The sequence below is a fragment of the Boeremia exigua genome (assembly GCF_020726555.1).
Source record: "Boeremia exigua strain MPI-SDFR-AT-0100 chromosome Unknown C7974scaffold_14, whole genome shotgun sequence".
NCBI classification, from domain to species: Eukaryota; Fungi; Ascomycota; class Dothideomycetes; order Pleosporales; family Didymellaceae; genus Boeremia; species Boeremia exigua.
Genome location: NW_025763531.1, coordinates 43635 through 63639, shown reverse-complemented (window position 1 = coordinate 63639; position 20005 = coordinate 43635). Strand labels below are relative to the sequence as shown.

Below are 20005 nucleotides of genomic sequence, written 5' to 3'. Positions count from 1 at the left end.
TTTTGATCTAGACTTATTCAAACGAAATCTAGTCATCTGCCCACGGTGCTCTCGATTTCGTTTGTTTTCAGCACCATGGCTCGCTACTTTAGACCTCAGCAGTTGATATCTCTTAGTGTTTCTGCGCCAACACAGCGAGACAGCGCGTAAGTCCCAGGCAGCCACAAAGTTGCAAATTCTTAGTAACACAAGACTTGCAGGCCTCGCCAGCCACGTCCCACAATTGAGGACTTGGCATCAGGGCGTCGTCTTCCAAAAGTTCTTCGGTTAAGGGTCCATGCGAGCTTTTGGACCGGTGAACAATTTTTGGTACAGGGCCACGCGAGGGCCCTTGCCAATTCTTGGAACGGCTGAATATTTTTCGGTTCAGGGTTGCTGCCAATTGCTGGAGCAGTTGAACAATTTTCGGTTCAGGGCCCTGCCACTATTTGGTGCAGTGGAACAGTTTTTGGTGCAGCTGAACAGTTTTTGGTTCAGGGCCCTGTCAATTTTGGTGCAGTGGAATGCCACAGCATTGCACGATCTCGCGTGCTTGAAAAAGCGGTATCAAACCAGAGGCAGATCCGAAGGCTGGGTTACATTGGGCCTCTCCGCCTTCTTGCGTGCGTGGGTCTGGGGCGATCGCACTATCGAGATTGTAGATCATACAGTTTCAGACTTTTCCCCACCGCTCAAGTCGTCACCAAACCAGTCCTAGATTGGCCTCGATCAACCACCGCAAGCTTTGACATGGGGGACTTTCGTATACTTTGTGAAAACTTTCTCGAGTATTGGTACGAGCTTGCGAAGACCCCGCTCGGTGTGTCGCTAGGTTCAACGAGCATGTTCATGACGCTGCTTTCACACTCTCAAAACCGAGACGGAACTTGGGGAGCAGGCGAGGCTTTCGGTAGCGATCGTTACTGGCCGGTGATGCCCTATCCGTTCCCAAATTACCGGTTATCTTCTGAATTTGGTCGTGCAGGCGAGTTCAATACCAAGAGCTGTCCCAGCGTGAGATTCGTGCCTGTGGCTCGACCCGTTCCCTAATCGGCAGCTGCAGCGCAGTCGAGCAGTAGTCTAGCTTGTAATCCCTTAGTCGATGCATGCATAAGCGATCGAAGGCCAAGTATTTGCCCGGGATGTCGTGGATGGTGGCACGGACGGCGCCTCAAGCTAGGAAGGCGGGGCGCAGTGCCGGCGGGGCGATCTTCCACTAGTGGGACTTGCCGGGCTTGCTCGGACGAACGCGCGAAACGTGCCTTCCGCATTTTGTAATTTTTATTGCGACACCGCGGGCTGAGGAGCGGGGGAGCGCTGACCTTGGCAAAAACAAGCTTTTCGAATTTTCCCGATGTAGGGACGTTGCAGGAGATATCTCCGCGACTGAAATGGAGCTAGGGATCTCGATCGCACTAACAAGATTTTCCCAACAATCAACGCAGCTCTCATAAAGCTAGGCTGATGGCAAGGCCGTCAGCAGCCTTGACGGAGCTGACGAGTACGGCTGAAGACCTTGGCTGCGTGCGCATAACATGATCGCACCAAAGCTGTGGGGTTGGGACAGAACTTACCAATCGCTGGCCGAGGACCCCATGATCCTGCTCGATGTGCTTGTGCAGCGCCTCCAATTATCGATTGACCTGCCGACAAAAGACTCGACACCTTGCACTGACAATCCAACCACATCTCTCCATCAGGCGAATCGGTCACTCTCCTCGCATACAACATGCAAGGATTTCATGACAACAGCGTCAGTTTTCTCTCAAAGTCGCGGCCTGGACTGGGTTGGCGCCTGGGCCAATATTGGAATTGATGAGATGGAGAAGATCCACCGCGGGGTACTTCCGCACCCTGCAAAGCGGGGCTCTGCGTTGCAGCCTACTGAAGGTCACGTATAAGCTGCCGATGCTCGATGCAATACTCCAACCCGTCACTTTAGTCTTCCATCAGGGAAAGTCAACAAGATCCATGGAAGATATGTTTCGACTTTTGTTTACAGGGATAAATTAAAATATGCTATGCAATACTCTCTAGAATTATGGATTTTTCAATGGCGTTGTAGCCACCTCTGAGTTGCAGTATTCTACCCAGCCGTCAAGGTTCATATTCTTAAGCACCGTACTAAATCCCTCAGTGTTCGCTTCTCGGTCTTTACCACATGACTTATTGACGAGATTCGCCTGTAAGCTGGTGTCGGAATTGTCATTCTCGTTAGGGTATTCAATGTGAAACACTGGTTTGCCAGCCTCGATGAATTTTTGGAACTGCTCGCACTCGCTGTATTGAACACACTGTTCATTGACCGAGAAGTTCACGAAAGGTAGGACGGCTGGTATGATACGACCCGCGTTCTTGAGTCCGAGTGTTAGATTCAGAGGGTGTGCAACCGAAGATAGATATTCCATAAGAGAGACTGAATGATCTGTGGTCAATCCCAGTCCGTTGTCATTATCCTGTAGTCTAATCAGTGGGCAGTCAGCATATCAGGTCCTAGAGACTTACATATCCATCAACGTTATCGGGATCTACACCATCGCATCTCTTCTCTCCAGCTAATTCTACCCTGCTCTTCATGATAGCACGCACACTCTCGCTGCTGATGTTCAGCCATGTCTCTCCCGGCCAGCCGTCTAACTCTTTCCCTTTATCTGCTGCTCGAAAGCTCCCCGCATCTGGCCGCCAGTTTTCAAAACTGCCTGCACTGAAGTAGCAGATGACTTTCTTGCCGAGGCCATGTAGTACTTCGATGGTCTCTGTGGGTGTGTCGAACAAGTCGACATCGAAGATAGTCACATCTGGTGTGGTGGAGCTGACACCAGCGGCAAAGACTGGTGGCCGCAAGAGGGTGATTTGCCATGTATCGTTCACATTTGGCGTCCAGGGGAGGGCTGCCATTTCCGGGGGTGTTGAGGTCTGCGGTGGGTCCGATTGACCTGAGATATCGTCGTCGTCGTCACTGTCTCGTCCAATACTAAGACCCAGCCCAACGCCCAACGCGAGGCCAAGCACTACGATCGCGATGGCGGCTCCTATGAGTACCTTCCTACGCGAGATACGTTTCTGCGGCCTTGATGCAGCTTTCTCCTCGGGCAATACAGAAGTCTTCATAGTAGTCTGCTGTTGATGTTTTGGGATCGTCTTGAGCGCGGGATAGGATGTAGGCCATGCAAGGGTTCTCGCCCTTCAGCTCGAGGCAGTAACACAAATTTCGACGCCGTGCAATCGTGTACGTGGATGTTTCGACCCCGGAGGAACCTCGGTACCGCTGTAGTGGTAGTGCTTATGTCCAATTGGCGGGCCAGACCACGTAAGCGAGCACAGCCGAAAGCACTGAACGAATGAAATGGAATCATCGGTAGCAGCTTGTCTGAATCCAGGTAAGGGTGCAGAATCATCCGGTCCTTTCGTCATGATTTTGCCAATCGCCAAGATGTGAAATACTGGTTTTCTAAAATAGCGCGTACCATGCAAGGCTGAACTTCGCGCGACTCAAATACAGGGGCGCACCAATCGGCATGGGCTAGTCTAGACGTTCTTTGTTGCGAAGCCGCTCCTAGTTTCCGAAGCCGGGACTGCGGGGTTTGACAAGACGCAGCCACGAGGCGATCGACGCGCGCTTGTCTAGCCTGTCTCGGCGCCAAGACGCTATCGGCTTTTTAGTCCGGCTTCAAGAGGTGGGAATACGTGCTCCAGGACGCTGCCGCAAGGCGATCAAACTCGAACGCTCCACGTCAACGAATGATGCATCCTTGATCCGTTGTGGAATTCGTGGACTCAGAGAAAGGAAGGAGCCTCATACTGCATTTCATTTTCAAACGCAAAACTTTGTCAGCCTGCGTCAATCCCCGATTTGCAGGGACCGGCTCGACATGCCACTGGGAATATGCAGAGAGATGCTCTGTCGTACTTTACCTACAGTCACCGTCCCTTTGTACATATATCCTGGCCCAGGGTCTTGGAACCCACTGCACGTCGCAATCGCGACAAACCCTGGCCTGCACTTCTGTATCATCATCAACCCAAGCAATGGCCCAGGTAGTCCTGTGCCGGATGCAAATTACATTGCCGAAGTTGCTCGCCTGAGAGCGCCAGCCAATACTACGCTCTTTGGCTACGTCCATATGACTTGGGGTCAGCGCGACTACAATCACGTGGTCGCGGACATTTCCACCTGGGCAGCTTGGGCTGGCTATCCCGAGTGCGACATCCATGTCGACGGCATCTTCGTTGACGAAGCTCCAAGCAGTGTTGCGTTCCTAAAGTACATGAAAGGTTTGAAGCAACACGCCAGAACTGTGTTTTCTGGGAACGCTATACTTTGGACAAACCCTGGTGTTCCTGTGGACAGCGCATTCTATGCCGAAGCGGATATCATCAATGCTTGCGAGAACAGCCATGATCACTACACGCGCCAGAAGTTGATATCCTCTGTACCGATGTCCTTACGCTCAAAGACCTCTTTGATGATTCATCACTATACTAGGTCGACAAAACAGCTCCGTCTGGACGTGGAAGCCTTGCTGCGAGCCGGGTATCATTTTGCATTCATTACAACTGATGTTGGTTACACATATTTCTCTACAATGTGGTTGGATTTCATCGCAGCTCTAGCATCCCAGAAAATTAGCTGCTATCCATAGACTTACTTCTTCTAAGCTGCAATGGTATCATTTTCAGTGCCCGAAGGGCCATTGTTAACCTCATGCAAGAGAAAACCCGGAAACAACCGAACCTTTTGGATGTCACACTTAAAGAGGAGCGAAAGCGTTATAATTTCCGAACTAGTAAACTCAAATTTGGATGGTTACCCTATTGAGAATCCATCTGCTATCACGCTACCTATAAAAGACTGCAAACGAATCCGGGGCCAAGGACAACCATGTGGCAAAAGAGATGTTCCGAATCGGAAACTTAAATGCGCACCGGCGTTCCAAGTTGGAATGAAACCGGGGATCCACTGAGTGGAGTCCAGATGGTAAGTGGGTCACTGCCGATCTTCTCGCTGGTGGTTCCACCTGCGGTAGTCGATGCTGACCCGGGGAAGGTCACTGGGATAGGCACACTGCAGGTGTTACTGTTTGAACCGACCGTAACTCCGACGATCGAGCTAGCATCATCGGACAGGGTGTATGACAAGCTTGGTCGGCATTGGTCGCGGGCCATGCGGTTTTTGAACAGCGTCCTGCGGTCTTTGTTAGAGGTTGTTCATCAGCGAGTTCTCCGTCGTATAGACTTACGCAATGTCATCGTGCTTGAGTGTAGTGATCGGCCAACTTGTCAGGCGCGTCATTTCCTGAACAATCACCTCCGTCCAGATCATCAACAATGACATTTTCCCGGATTTGGGCCCCACAGTAAAGTTAGGAACATCCATTTGGCGCATGTTAGCCTGATGAAACATGAAAGGGTCTTGATGCAATCCGAGCAGATGGCGCGTGTTTGTTACACGTGCGTTCTCGAGAAGAGTATTGAAGTCTCCGCTTCCTCCTGAGGTGTTGATCCATTCCTGCGTGGTGCATTCGGCTAGATCACAGTTGTAGTAGATTGTGGTAGCCCAGCGGGGAATAATCAGTAACCCTGCGTAACCATTCGAAGGGACGTTACTGATCAATGGCCAGAATTCGTTCTCAGTATTCATCAGAGGTGGGCGGGTCTGGGAACATGGTTTAGTTTCTGGGTCGTCAACCTTTTTGGGTAACTCACATTATCGCCGACAACACTCGTGATGCCGTTGTCCATCCATGCCTTGATCGCATCACCATTGTGCAGTCCAGTGATTGCTGGCGGGACTAGGCCCTTTCCGGAATAGCGTTTTCCGGCCGACAGGCTGACCTGCTGTGACCAAGCAATATTGAATGATATCTCCTTGGATACATCAGAATACGTAGCATTATTCAGAGCCGCATGCGTGAATGTGTGAGAAACATGTGCAAATGCGTCTCTGTTGCTTGGGGTCATAATCCAGGATGCAAGAGGGTCGAGTTTTGCGCATGCCAGACTCCAGCTGTACTTGTTCGGACTAGCTGGCCAGATATTCGTACCAGTCCCAAGCGGTTTCTGAAATTCCAGTGACGTATCGATCTGCTCTGGATAATCAATGGCACTATCAGGGTTGCAGAGTTTGGTGTTGGCATTAGCCTCGGCGTTTATAGCAGCCTCGATGTCACCATTCCCATTGTGGGCAAGTTCGATGAAATAGTCCGATCCACTCGGCATCCGGGAATTGATATCCTGCGTCCATGACACATGGGCTTGGAGATCACCAGGACGGATTCTGAAAGTCGTGCCGGCGGGTTGATAAAGTTCTGAACCTAGGTGCACATCATCGATCTGAGTGCTCAGGTAGAGACGACGGTGACCCACGACTGCGGCAGCTGGTTAGTCGAGAGCTGCATGCGATCAATGGTATCTGTGTTTTAACTTACAGATACCGCGTGTAACCCAATGAATGAAAGCATGTTGAAGAAAATTTGATGTCGGCGACCAATCAGTAGCCCAACTGGTAAACCACACCATCTGCTGACGCCGACCAAAACTGTTAATGACAGCTGCAGTTGTCGCCGTCGTAAAGGATCCACCTGGTGAAAATTGAGCAACCTCTATGGCTTTGCTGGAGTCGGTGATTTTTGCGGGATAATGCCACAAGCCCTGTGTGCTGATGGTGGCCCCTCTGTTGTCATTATGTTAGTCATCCACTAGGAAAGGCAGTGTTTGACCATCTCCAACTTACTCTTTCAGATTAGCGGTAGGGAAGCTGGTAGCGTTGCTAATGCTGACAAGCTGCTCTACACCAGCATTACAACAGCCAGCTCCATCGATCGCTGTGGCAGCACCTTGTCTGAGTGTTAGCAGACCGGATGCTGATCTGCATGCGCCAAGACTAATGGTATCTTACCGAAATCTGGACCAGGATATACGTCGAGTCGGACCATGCGCGCACCAAAAGTGTTCTGGTAGTCGTAGAGTTGCTGCCACTGTTCAGGCGACAGAGCACTCCTCCAGCTGCCACCATAATCATAGGAAACTTCGCCGAGCACTACGAAGCCTCCGTAACTGCCTTGACTTGAGGAACCGTTGAGAACCGGAAGACTGATGCCAGCTTGAGGGACAATAACGAGTTCGTAAGGAATGCCATAGCCCTTGAATCCAGATGTGGCCGAAATGCTTGATGCCGTGTCTCTGGCCAAGACCAGTATGGTGTTTGACATGCTGAGCGCATTTACCGCCAGCGCCATCCATGCTGTCAACAAGACTGCAGAGCAGCAGACTCGGAAACTGACAGAACCGATGACAGCCATGATGTTGTGATCCAATAGTGAGCAAGGAGACTCGGACACAGCAGTGTGATAGAGGACCAGCAGAACTCAGTAGAAGCATGCCTTATATTCTTACTGACATCAGATGGCGGGAGCTAAACACAAAGCATCGGCTGAGCATGGACGAAGTTATTTTCGTCAAAGACCTTTTAGTCGATGACCAGACTTCGCTAATGGTACTCGTGACAGTCCAGATCAAAATATGCAATACATCTAGAATCGATACCGCAACCAATTAATGTCGGATTGGGCCGCAAGCTCGCAAAAGTCAAATGTCATCTGGCCTAGAGCGGTTAGAACGTGGAAAAGTGCTTGTTCTGCACGGTACCGGTGGTGTTGTCTGGGCTGAAAGTTCAGCCACACGCGACTAGGCCTCCACCTGGGGTTCTCCCGCGCCTAGCCAGCCTTAAGGAAACGCCAACACTGACATCTGGACCTCATTAGTACTTGACATGTTAGTTCAACATCTATAACGGGATCTTGGTGGGTAGTCCTGCGTACCTCACCGATTGGTGGGACAACCCCGGCACGCCAAGCCTGCGTAAACTGGGGCCAACTAAGCGACCTCAGCTGAAACGTATGTCAGCATTGTTTCAATAAAATAGGTACCGATCGCGGCGTGCAGTCCAAACTTAGGCTATGGATGCTGACTTTGTGCTAGAGGAAGCCGATGCTGAGTAGCGAACTTTTTACGAGGTTGTCATTACGAGTCTTGGATGGCCAGGCAACACGTCTAGTTCTGGCTCGGTTTTTTCCGGTGCACGTAGATCAGAGAACGCTTGTGTCAAACTTGATTCTAGAGTATCTAGCTAGAACTAGTTTCCCAACCGAAACTTTCCTTGTCAATGCTTGTTGTGCTTCTGACATCTTCCTTAGCATTCCTGAGTTTGTGGCGGTCAGCAGCTGCTCAGAAGACTCCACAAAATCTACGAACCTGGTATTTTGGTTTGGTACAGCCGCCGTTGGACTTTACGAAGCACGCAAGTGCTGCTGCATTACGGCATTCGCATTGCTAACAGTGCTTCATCAGTATAATGCCCGCTTGATACTTGATCTGTAGAACAGAACGTACACTTTTCGCGTTCAAGAATACCGGGCATTGTGGCTTTGGACAGTCGCATGACTTTTTCAGGTTGGGTAAATGCTCGTGTTTGATGTGATTTGCGTCAGGTTTGTGCTTTTGGGCAAGGGTCAGGGTGACTGCTGCCAAAATGATAAATGCATGAATCTTCATTGTGAATTTGATGTTTCAGAGGCTGTGAAATGTTTTCAGGAAACGAGTTGCAAAAGCGCAGAAAAGACGACAGATGACTGTGGTTAAATCCAACTATTGCAACAACGTGGCAAGGCTTCACGGTTCCTCTCCATTCGGTTGGCCACACGATTACATGAGGGGTAGCTGAGTAGGATTCACTAGCTTGTCTAAATCTGTCCTCGCGTCAGTATGGTTGTGCAAGACATAACCTACCCCGATCTGACAGACCTAGATCATATCGCCGGCTCCAAGCCTTTCACATACGTATTCGTCGGTAAGAAGAGAGGCGTGAAGGATCTCAGCTCCGCGGAATAGCTTGAGCAATTCTAGTCCAATCGATGGCTCTGGACACCGAGATCGCAGCCAGACAACATCAGCTCACAGCCATTTCTCTTTGCATATCCAATTCTAGTCGCTACCGCCTGTACATGGGCCCCATGCTAGTTTGAGAGTAGGCTTCTGATCCAACAAGCTGTTGAGGTCTAGCCGACCGCCACAGCGCCCGGGTCACGACAGACTGTAGTTGCCACAATCCAAACTGTGCGAACCGTTCTTTTTCTTCCACTTCTATCCAAACATGTAGCTGCTCCACTATGACCCGCAAAGCTGAGTACACCCTAGTGTCTCTTGAGCAAAGGAACGTGCCCCTCGCGTACCGGGCGAGGGTCGTGGCCGGAGTTTTGGATTCATGGATAAGAATGCCTGAGTTCGCATTGGCAGCCGTTATGACACTTGTTTTTTGACTCAATTGAACTTGTCAATCTCTACTCGAAAACAGGATGTAACGAACAACGAGCTCAAATTCTTCTTTGGACTCCCTTGTCCTGGCTCTTCGACAAGCCCATCGAGTCTTGAGGAGATTGAGACATGTCGACCAAGCAATCCAGAAGACAGCAAGAATGACTCTTTCAATTAAGTTATGGTTGTCGGTGGACTCGGGTACATCGGATCACACACGGCTCTCGAACTCCTAAAGGCCAACTACAACGTCCTCATCATTGACAACCTTGCCAATGCTTATGAGTCTGCACTCTCGAAAATCCGCAAACTTGCGGATGAGCATCATGCCAGAAATGGTACCACCATGCCTTCTCTTAAGTTCCATAAACTTGATTATCGCAATTTGCACATGCGTACCATTTTCAGCAGATATGCAGTGCGTGACCCTAACAGCACTCGCCTGTCGCACATCACGAGTGTGATACACTTCGCAGCATACAAATCGGTCGAGGAGTCCATTTCCAACCCCTTGGATTACTATGAAAACACTGTCTGTGGCCTTGTCAACCTCTTCGTCTTACTTGAAGATTTCGGAATCCACAACTTTGTTTTCTCTTCTTCCGCAACGGTGTATGGCCTTGAGGCGAACAAAGGCGAGAAACTACGCGAAGAAGACCTGGTTCATCACGACGAAGATGAAGTCGACGCACTTGGTCGTAAGACACGGCTCGTCTCTGGCGTCAAAGGGCTGACCTCGCCCTATGGGCGTTCGAAATACTTCTCCGAGGCCATTCTTGCGGATTTAGCATACGCGAACCCATCCTGGCGGATCACTGCGTTGCGCTACTTCAATCCCGTTGGCTCCGAACCGACGGGTCCGCTTGGAGAAACGCCTCGAAACAAACCGACTAATTTGTTCCCGGTTATCTCTGAGGTGCTGAAGGGCTCGAGGCCCGAACTACAGGTCTTTGGCTCAGATTGGGAAGGCAGCTATGATGGTACTCCGGTGCGAGATTTCATCCACGTTGTCGATCTGGCCCGCGGTCACGTCGCTGCTTTAGCCGCTGCTGAGAATAGGCGGCACGCCTTTCGAGCATACAATCTCGGCACTGGCAAAGGCTCGACTGTTGCAGAGGTCGTCAACAGCATGCAACAAGCGTCTGGTTGCTCCATACCGGTTAAGTATGTGGGGCGACGACCCGGAGACCAGGGCAGCGACAGAGCTGAAATGGCAAAAACAGCATTCGCTGCTGGAGTGCGCGGAAGACACGTGGCGTTGCCTAGAGGGGCTTGGCCGTTGAATGAATTAGGCGACCGCTTCAGCCCGGGCGAGAAGCATAGCTGTGTGCGTCTTTTAGTTGAACGGCAGCATTGTCTGGTTACGCGATTTAGTTAATACAGTAGCTTGAACTTTTTCCAGGAATGTTCAAAGGTCCCAACAAAGTGACTTTAGCGCCATCAACCACAGCCTCGTGTAACAATTACTGGGGCTGAGCCCCACATGGCTGAACAAGGGGTGGAGAAGTGCGGGAAGCGTTCCTAGCGCCGTCGACCATAGCCTTATGTCGAAATTACTGGGACCTAGCTCTGCATGACTAAAGGAGGGACGGAAGCGAGCTTGGCGCGAATCACGCCGATTCAGACCGAGCTTCCAGCTCGGGAACATGACCCTGACCCAAAGGATTGTTTGTCGGGAAAACAGCCGAAAAATAGAAATCGTGCGGCGCGCTTACACCACTTGGCATCTCGCCGACGAGACTTTTCTGCAGATCAGCCACCCCTGGCGTGACAGCGCATGCACCAGGGTCGCTAGCTTTCAGCAAGCTTGGAAAGATGCGCCTGGCCTGTCGTGTCAATCCGAGGCTGATCATGGTTTCAACCAGAGCGCTGACTCTGATACGGCAAAATTCCACGGTCTGTGTTTTCTGGAAGCTCATCGCTTCCGTCAATGTCTCGACCGTGCGCATTTGCAAACACGCTTGCCACCTACAGACTTCCTATATCCTGAAGGACCAGCGTTGTTCCACTCAGTTGCCGATTGACATCCGAAGGGCTCGTCTTGACATTGTCAGTCCCGACAATGGCCTCCTTCTTCCAATCCTCATTTGGAAGTCCCGATGTTGACGATGGCTCCAAATTTGTTCATTTCCAGCAACCTTCGATTCTTCTTCATTCGTTAACACATGAATGGTGGCATGTATGTGTGCTGATCCTTGGTGCCGCTGCTTTCCTCGTTGGAGGTGTGTTGCAGACATTCCTAGTGCTTCGAGGGAGAAAGAGCTGGACTAAAGGGATCCTTTTCTTACCTTTGCGGTGGTGCCGATCTGTACAGAAAGCCGTCTACGCTTGTTTCCAGCAAAGAAGAGTACACGAGCCTCTCGAGACAGATTCTCAGTTGTCCGGAGATTCAGCATATCATGGAGACGATTTGTCTGTTTTGTCCAAGGCTCGATCGTTCTGCGTCACTGCGTCAGGTCAGTGCGAGTCCAGCGAATGCGGACTACATATACGATCCAATTGCGACAAAGACTTCCGGACATATGTGCTCAATGGGCAAGCCGGTGGGCAGAGCAAATCAGGTTTCACAATCTCAGTGCCTGTCACCCTATCAAGGAGCGCTTCTCAAAAAGCATGCCTTGGATCGTTTGAAATGAGGTGCCTCAGACATGAAGCTAAACTACAGGGCGGGTTCCGAGTAGTTGCTTCGTCGTTGAATGCATGGCGACTTGAGGAGGGACACGATGGCTTTGTCATCCGTTGCGGTCAACATGATGATCCCGCCACCGTGGACCAACTTCTACTGGAACTCCGCCGCTATGATTGTGCACTGGTTCTCCGGACAGATGCCGACTCGCACATTTGGGACAACCTCAATCCTGATTCCCTCGATGGGATCCTGCTCGAAAACGCCTGCGTGCTTCCCAACGGTGAAAGGCGTGATTTCTTTCGAGCATCGCGCGTCCGGGAATGCGCTGCTCATTGTAGGAACCAACGAATCAGTCGACCGGGGTTCCTTTTTGGGTTCGTCGAGATGTGGAAGATCGACCCTTCAGCTGCTACCTTGAGACGCGCTTACAAGCTGGCGGATTTTTTTGGAGCAATCATCCTGGCCATGCCCGACGACTTACTCAATAACGAAGCACGTATTAAGGAGATTCCTCTCAGCGGTTTTGACTCGCTGAAGAACTCTGACGTGGTCTGGTTGCAAAAGGCTTGGTCGAGCCACACCAAATTCTTGCTGGACGAGAAATCGGATCGCTTTCCGCCCCATGTGGACCTATCGTGTATATTGGGTGCGCTACCCGCCGCGGATCAGATACTGGCTGCACAGCCTGTCCAATCTAGGCCAGAGATGTCAGAGGCAGCTTCAAACTCTCCCAGCTGGGTACCATCTTCTTTCCAAGACCCACCCCCCCGGATAGACATATGGCACTTCGCGAGTTGTGGTGCCAAACTTTGTCCCACAGGCTGTTTCAGCTTGCGGGAAGAGATAGTGCAAAGCCAGCACGACGCAGTCCTCAGCATGCAAAAGAGTTTGAAGCACAATCAGCTGCTCCGCACATACGGCGATGCCGAAAATCTCCGTGTTCACGATTCCTTAGCGGTGCTTTGCGGTCGTTCCGCCTACCCTGATCTGGTAAAAGATCTACTGAAGGGTCTTGCGAATCAGAGGATTCGAATCTTTGCTGGTTTGGACAGCGGTTTCACACTTCCTGACGACGGTGGACACTTTTGGGCCGTGGCAGACATCACCCAGGACAAGTTCGGGACCCTACTTGACATTCACATCTCCCTCAAGGCATCCAATGACGTGTCGACAATATGGCATACCTTCCTATCTTACAATGGCGTGCCACGTCTTCAGCGGTTTGAAGAGGAGCTTCTGCTCACCTCAAGGCCAGAAACCGAAGGGGAAGCGCAGCTCCCACTCAGTATCACTAAAGACCTGGAGTCATGTTCCGAATCCGAGCTCCTTTATCTGGTCGAGCAGATCAGGATCTCAGAGTGCAACCACTCCTTCAATCACGCTATCTTGGAGGCGGCCGAACACTATCTGGTCCAGGACGTAAGCATCCGCGCATGGAGCTCCCTTCACTCTCGAGCGTGCCTGGATGACTCGGTCAGTGTAAAATCACTGCTGGAACAGAGGATTGCGCATTTCACACATCTTGGAGCGACAATGCTGCCAACTGTTGAGAATCTAGTCAGCTTGCATGAGATGCTACACCAAAAAATGCAGACAGCATTGCGGACAGGCGACAGAGCGACCTTGGACACGCTGACCAATCCTTTGCTCCTATCTTATGGACACGCTGGATCTGAGCATGCTCTCCTACCTTCTGTTGACTTGTACGGACTGATCTTCTTCTGCGCCTTACGAAGGCTAGCATTTGAGGACGTTTACATGGAGACAACTGACCGATGCCCCCTGTTCCTATTACAGCCAGATCAGGCGGGTGTTTTCGCTGAGCTCTGGGTCCTCGGGTCGCAATGTGAGATCTATTTTGGGCTCTCTCCTCGCACGCTGGGAGATATTGCATACAATAAGTATCAGCTTTTTCTCAGCCATAACCCACCCCCGGAAGATTCTTGGGATGGCAAAGAGGTGTTCACTGCATACTCCGTTCATGAAACATCGAAGAGACTATTGGATACAGCGCCAAAGGCTTCACAAAAGGGAACGTTCGGCATTTCCAATGCCGAGAAGCGAAGCGGGAAAAAGCGTCTTACCAAGTATCGAGAAGGAGCTGCCGCTGCTGGAGCTCTGTCGATCTTCTGCTTTCCCGCTATAATTGATGTCGTCCTCCTTACGTTCCTCGGCCGTGGGCTCTATTTGACAGCCTTCATGAATGACGAGATCAAAGTGATGGCAGATTACGCCATCATGACTGCTCTGATCTTGACCGGAGGCATTACAGGATTCGTTGGTAGCACTGGCGGCTTTTATCTATTCAATGTAAGTCATGCGCATGTGTGTGGAATTTCTCGCATTGGACTCATTTGCAACAGGCTGCGTTCGATAACCTAGCGCATTTCATGGTCCAGCGTTTCTCGGCGTGCATGGTCCTGACAAGTATCATTGCGCTTTGCGGCCTAATTGCGTTTGGTGTTCAGTCTTCCTGGTTCGGAGGGTTGATATTTGTCCTGTATCTGTTCCCGCTTTCGATCTTCTTGACGATCCTAGGTGAGCGGCCCTTTTTTCATACCGTGGTACACCCCATCCCCGACTGATGCTCCACCGTGGATACATATACGATTTGACATTAACCCTACAATCAGGGATATTTGCGACAATGCATCGACAGGGTTCATTCTTGTCTTCTGGACGCATTGAAATGTGGAAGTTTGTACCCATTCTTTTCATTTCCCCTGTCCTGACAACATTTGTCCCTAATTGGGATCTTCCGATTTATCTATCGGTTATCTACACGTTTACATTTGGACTCCTCACTGCATTCCGTCGTCTCTGCAATGAGTGGACAAGTTGGCACCTCAGAATACCGTCTATCACAGAGAAGGACATGGTCCAGTGGTACCAAGACAAATATCTCAATCAGCTGGACGCGGACGATGTGAAACCAGTGACAGCAGCGCGTCTGGCTCTCACTGCAGAAGTCTGCGAGATCGAGGAGCGAGGAATGTTCTGGAAACTATGGAATCGCGGTGGTCAAGATGACAAGTTTGTGGAGCCCATCGCACGCAATCTGCGAGTGATCGAGTTTCTCCTCGCCACTCATTCTGGTGGTGAGGAGGTACCAGAGCTTTTCAGTTCGTCTTGGTTCGTCCAGTGCGGGCTCGCTCTAAACAACAAGAGACAGATGATGCGGGGACTTAAAGAGCACAGCGCATTCATACAGTACCGATACTCACGCTATGATGTAAGTAGTCATCAGCGGCTTGAAGTTAAGCGCAAGTTCTAACTCTCATAGATCGGTCAAAATGTCGGCCTCTTCCTTCTTGCGTTGCTCGACCGCCTTGTTTCGACAGTCATGTCGGCGCGCCTGCCTCTAGCACAAGCATTCAAAACCACTTCAACAAGATATGCAATAGGTTTCGCGTTGTTGCATTTCCTCTGCGGAGCTGTAGCTGTGGATGTGGTGCTGCAAAAACAGTGGGGTTTTGTCGCAAGCTCCTCTAAGAAGAAACTCAAGGATCTCAATGAGGTCAATCAGGCAATTGAGAACAACGAAATGTCGGTGTAAGACTCACCACCGGCAGGGACGTACACTTACATTTTACAGGCAGCACCGAGAACGTTACAGGCGTGCACTCATTCATCTTATGAGCTTGCTATTGTTGACATTTGGAACCTGCACAATTTTCCACTGCCTTCTCGTAGACGAATACACAACATCCATTCTTTTCTTCTCGTATGTATCGAGTTACACGGCTGTTCTCCTCTGTCAGGTATGTCTTACTTCCCCACGTCTTATTGGAGCACACAGGTTCTGTGTTCCGTTGACCTTGACTAATTGTTTGCAAAGTTCCATCGATGCTTCACAAGAAGCCATCGGCTTCATGTAATCACGGTCCTGGTCTGTTGCGTTTTGGGATTCGTCGTTGGATGTTTCCTTCGCGCCCTGCCTTTCACAGCCACTTTCCGTTACAACTTCGTTATTGGTCAGAACGTTGCGGCCATAAGCGCCGTGATTGGAACTGGCATATTGACAAGAAACGTTTACAAGGTCCCTTCTCAGGCACGCAGCAAACCCATATCGGATACAACCCAAAGGAAACCGTTCGACCGTGATGTAGCCGCCGGCAAAGCATGTTCATCGTCACTGCATGCCGTCGAATGCGGAGGACCATGTGCAAAAATCCACAAGACCCATCGTCAATTCCTTGAGGATGCATGTTTGGGGGTGCGTGTTGATACAACTTGGCACACACTGCCCGAAGACGTACGCCGTTTCTTTCTACACCGCGTTTCCGGAAAGTCTGGTGTGATAACACCTATCGTCCGCGCATGGCTATCGGCAGACAAAGCTTCGACATCATGGCAAGACTCTACGACAGGGCCTCGTGCAACAACTACCTCGGATGCTTCTTCCTCACGACACGGGAACCTCACAGAGTCCGAGCTCACTTCAGACTGTGCTCGAGTTGTCGCCTCACGGAGACGTTCTCTCGCACGGATGGTAGCGCAAGGTATCGATGATGTCGTCAAGTGGATTGCCATCATCTCTGGCGCTGCCCACGATTGCCCACGAGAACTTTGGTATCGTCTGGGCGGTAGCAGGTTCGCCAGAGTTATCCTCTGGATTCTGCTGAAGATTTGGAAGTTATGCTGGTGGTCTAGGAACTTCCATACTTATGCTCTTCTGATAGCTAGCAGGGAGCCCGCCGCTTCTCTTGTCGATCTGGCCAATCATGGAGCACGCAGAACCCTCCGCGGAAATCTTATCAAGGTTGATCGTCCCAGGGAGAAATTCACTGGGTTTATTGCGAGAAGTCATACCAATCTGTTGGGCGTGATGGTTTACAAGGGTCTGTACGACGTTATTCCCAAGCGTCAATCTCCAATAGCCGTTGCGTTCTATGACGCCAGGAACCGTTTGTACCGCCGCCTGGAAATTCTCGGCGGCCTGGAAAAAACCTACCACTACGACGACAAAAGTCCAAGCAGGTGGCCGATCTCGAAGACAACGATACAAGCCGATTGGAAACTTGAGACCCGATACGACAAATTTGGTCGTCCAGTCAGCGGTCAGCAACTCCGCAACGGGGTCGTTTTTGACTATGAGTATCGCTATAAACACAGAAGTGTGGGAGACTCTGACCTTGTGTGTGCAACATACAAGAGCGCAGACAATACTGTTCCTGCTTTGCTCACAGTCTACTGGTGTGTCCGCCCGACGGCAACTTCGGACAGGATAGACCGATGGATTCCATCAAACAAGGTTCAGGCTGTCCAAGCTGCATTTTTCTCTGGACAGACCTACGAAGTCCGCTGGATCTACAAACATGCGCAGGGCGCTGACATTGAGGCCAGCGTATACCATGAGGGAATGCTGCGACCCTGCTTCCCGCCAGCAGAGATCATGCAGGACAAGTATGGATTGCTTGAAAAGCCCAAGCAGTTCTGTTTCGATGACGAAGATCTTCTCATCTATCATTCCTCGATATCGTTGCAACGGATGATACCTTCGAAGCGGGGATACCTCGCTAAAGCATTCAATGCAGTGGTATCAACTTGGCCCTTTCGTTACTTGCACTTGGGAGAGGTAGTCTCCTATCACAAATTGTCTTCTTCTGCCCTAAGAAGCGCACTTTGGGACTCCTGGCAAAAAGCACCTTACATTGACGCGCTCACGGCATCCTTCGTCGACGAACTTATACTGCGCAAAGAGCCTCTTCTAAGAGAGTATTGGCAGCTTCGCGACTCTGGATTTTTGCGACGCGCCGCCGAAGTGCTAGACCAGGGCTTGGAACAGATTGTTTCGGCAATTGAACCTACATATGAATCGTCGTCCAAGTGCCCGCTCATCATCAAGCCTGCTGATCTTTTCATCATGGGCCTAGGCAAAGATGCTAATCAAATGACCTCTCGTCTAGATTATGCATACAGCGACTCTGAGACGGCCACGTCCGTAATCTTCTCTGACAACGGTTGCTGGCCAGACAGCCCCGGAGGTGTTTCAAATTGCCGCAGAGACTTAGTCGATGGACACAAGACCATCAAAGGGCACTGTTTGGCTGAGTCTGCGAACGACTTTGGCGTTCCACGATATCAGATCGAACGCAACATCGCAAGCTTGAAAGTCCTTCCGCTTTGGGGTCTAGATTCTAAGACTGCGTATCATGGAATTTTGGACAACCTTTTACAAACTCAGGTGGACGACAAGATCTCTCAAACCAAATTGGGGGGCGATATCGAGCAGATCTTCATCCCACTCCTGCGGGACTTTGTTCGAGGCGCGCGTTCGAAGCGCTACACCCGAAAAGATCTAACTGTTTGCAGCAATGTGTTCCTCAAAATGAACAAATACTTCGAAACATGCGACTTCAACAAGACCTGGCAAAGCAACCAAGTGCGCGAAGCGTGGATGGAAGCATGGCTCGTTGAGTACGATGATCCCAACATATGGAACTTCAAAGACCATTCAGCGATCTTGCACCCCTCCTTGAACGACTTCCAAGAAGCTCTCAACCTGTACATTGCATACTTCTTCATTTACTCTGTCAACCTACCATCGCCATGCCCAACTGTGTTCCAGACCACAAACCACGGCATCGGCAGCTTGTATGGAATGCTGCTGAAGTATCAGCGAGGGACTACTTGGGGTCTTTGGGATCATGCCATTCTTTGGAGGGAGACCTGCCTCAATATCAGCCCTGCACAGTGCCTGTTGCCATTGCCGGTACAGACAATGCTACTTGCGGGGATCAAGCTCTCGTGCCACTTGGCATATACCCACGTGGACATCATTCTCCCCTGCACGTCGGTTTTCAATCCTGACTGGGAGCAAGACCTTGGGACCGATCAAGGCTTACGAGGCAGTAAGAAGGTATTTGCGCGGAAGATTGATCCTATTGTCAACGGTATTGGTAACATGGATCTATTTGAGCCTATCACGGAGGTCCGCAGCAAATTCCCCACAACTGTCATGTTGTCCAATGTACAATTCATCAAGGACGTCAAGACCGCAGTGCTCGCTGCAGATGTCATTGTTAACAAGTACGGCTTTAAGGACTATCAGCTTGTCGTTTATGGTGCCCAGGATCGCCAGCCGAGCTACGTCCTTGAAACGGTCCAGCTGATCAACACCCGTGGCCTCGCCAGTAATGTGACCTTGGCCGGCTTCGGCAGCCCCAAGGAGGTATTAAAGGATGCGTGGCTCTTCCTTAACTCCTCACTATCAGAGGGCCTTCCTCTTGCCATTGGTGAAGCGGCATTATCGGGCGTGCCAATCGTGGCAACAGAGGTCGGAGCCACATCTCTCGTACTTACTGATCCTGACGATATGAAGAAGCGCTACGGCGAGGTTGTACCACCAAATGATCCGGAGTCGCTTGCAAGGGCGCAGCTTAGCATCCTCGCCATGATGGGTGCATGGGCAGATTACACGCAAACAGCAGAACCTGCACCCTTGCCATATTCCTTCACTGCAGAGGACGTAACCAACATCACAAAGCGCATGTATGAGAAGGTCGAAGACCGGAGAAAGCTAGGGTTGAAGCTCCGTGAAGTTGTTCTTCGTAGCTTCCACGGTCACCGCTACCTGCGCGAACATGAGCAGATGTTTTGGATCCAGCGGCGAAGAGCAGAGATTCGACGTTCTTCTGTCAAGATACCGAGTCATCCACAAGTGAGTGAGGTATATGGGCAGAGCAGATTATTCCAATACGACTCCAAGACAGAAGAGTCGGGACCGCATAAGATGCGATGGCAGCCCTTCAAACACCCGGAAAGGGCAGAAAAGAAGCAAGACGAACATGACGTTGAGCGAAAAGCAGGATCTTTATAAGGTATTCAAGCGTAGAATAACTTAAGAGTTCTAGTCATTCTATAGGGATACTGTCTCTGAGTGAAACTTAAAACACAAGTGTATTGTTAATTATAATTTCTAAAGTAATACTTTGTTAGATTTCCATAACTTAAAGTACTACCAAGGCAGTGAACCTATCATGATGCCTCAACAACGTGATATTGAATTGCTTCCTGTTGAAGATAGAATTATCCTTGCTATCCAAGCCCTCAGATCTGACGCGTCACTAAGCCAGCGACACG

General features: G+C 50.5%; 5 protein-coding genes across 5 annotated transcripts; 3 read left to right on the top strand and 2 right to left on the bottom strand.

The window, feature by feature from the left end:
- Positions 1-1949: 1949 nt before the first annotated feature.
- Positions 1950-3510, bottom strand: C7974DRAFT_74610 (glycoside hydrolase superfamily). The gene is made up of 2 exons (XM_046147206.1): positions 2485-3510; positions 1950-2435 (listed from the first exon to the last, which is right to left on the bottom strand). Exons 1-2 carry the CDS (start codon positions 3088-3090, stop codon positions 2019-2021), a joined length of 1023 nt encoding a protein of 340 aa, XP_045991653.1. The 5' UTR covers positions 3091-3510; the 3' UTR covers positions 1950-2018.
- Positions 3511-3528: 18 nt separating this feature from the next.
- Positions 3529-4642, top strand: C7974DRAFT_404947 (Spherulation-specific family 4). The gene has a single exon (XM_046143003.1). It carries the CDS (start codon positions 3852-3854, stop codon positions 4620-4622), a length of 771 nt encoding a protein of 256 aa, XP_045991652.1. The 5' UTR covers positions 3529-3851; the 3' UTR covers positions 4623-4642.
- A 251-nt stretch (positions 4643-4893) lies between these two features.
- C7974DRAFT_322017 (uncharacterized protein) lies at positions 4894-7217 on the bottom strand (the record flags this gene model as incomplete). Its single annotated transcript, XM_046138828.1, has 6 exons — positions 4894-5164; positions 5220-5635; positions 5686-6347; positions 6408-6652; positions 6713-6815; positions 6878-7217. 6 exons carry the CDS (start codon positions 7215-7217, stop codon positions 4894-4896), a joined length of 2037 nt encoding a protein of 678 aa, XP_045991651.1.
- Positions 7218-8742: 1525 nt separating this feature from the next.
- C7974DRAFT_437598 (uncharacterized protein) lies at positions 8743-10720 on the top strand (the record flags this gene model as incomplete). The annotated part of the gene is made up of 4 exons (XM_046145201.1): positions 8743-8817; positions 9332-9422; positions 9471-10528; positions 10694-10720. 4 exons carry the CDS (start codon positions 8743-8745, stop codon positions 10718-10720), a joined length of 1251 nt encoding a protein of 416 aa, XP_045991650.1.
- A 1584-nt stretch (positions 10721-12304) lies between these two features.
- C7974DRAFT_428732 (uncharacterized protein) lies at positions 12305-19742 on the top strand (the record flags this gene model as incomplete). Its single annotated transcript, XM_046144606.1, has 7 exons — positions 12305-13339; positions 13718-14230; positions 14284-14458; positions 14554-15152; positions 15204-15466; positions 15516-15644; positions 16610-19742. The coding sequence occupies 7 exons, from the start codon at positions 12305-12307 to the stop codon at positions 19740-19742; spliced, it is 5847 nt and encodes a 1948-aa protein (XP_045991649.1).
- Between the last annotated feature and the right edge of the window lie 263 nt (positions 19743-20005).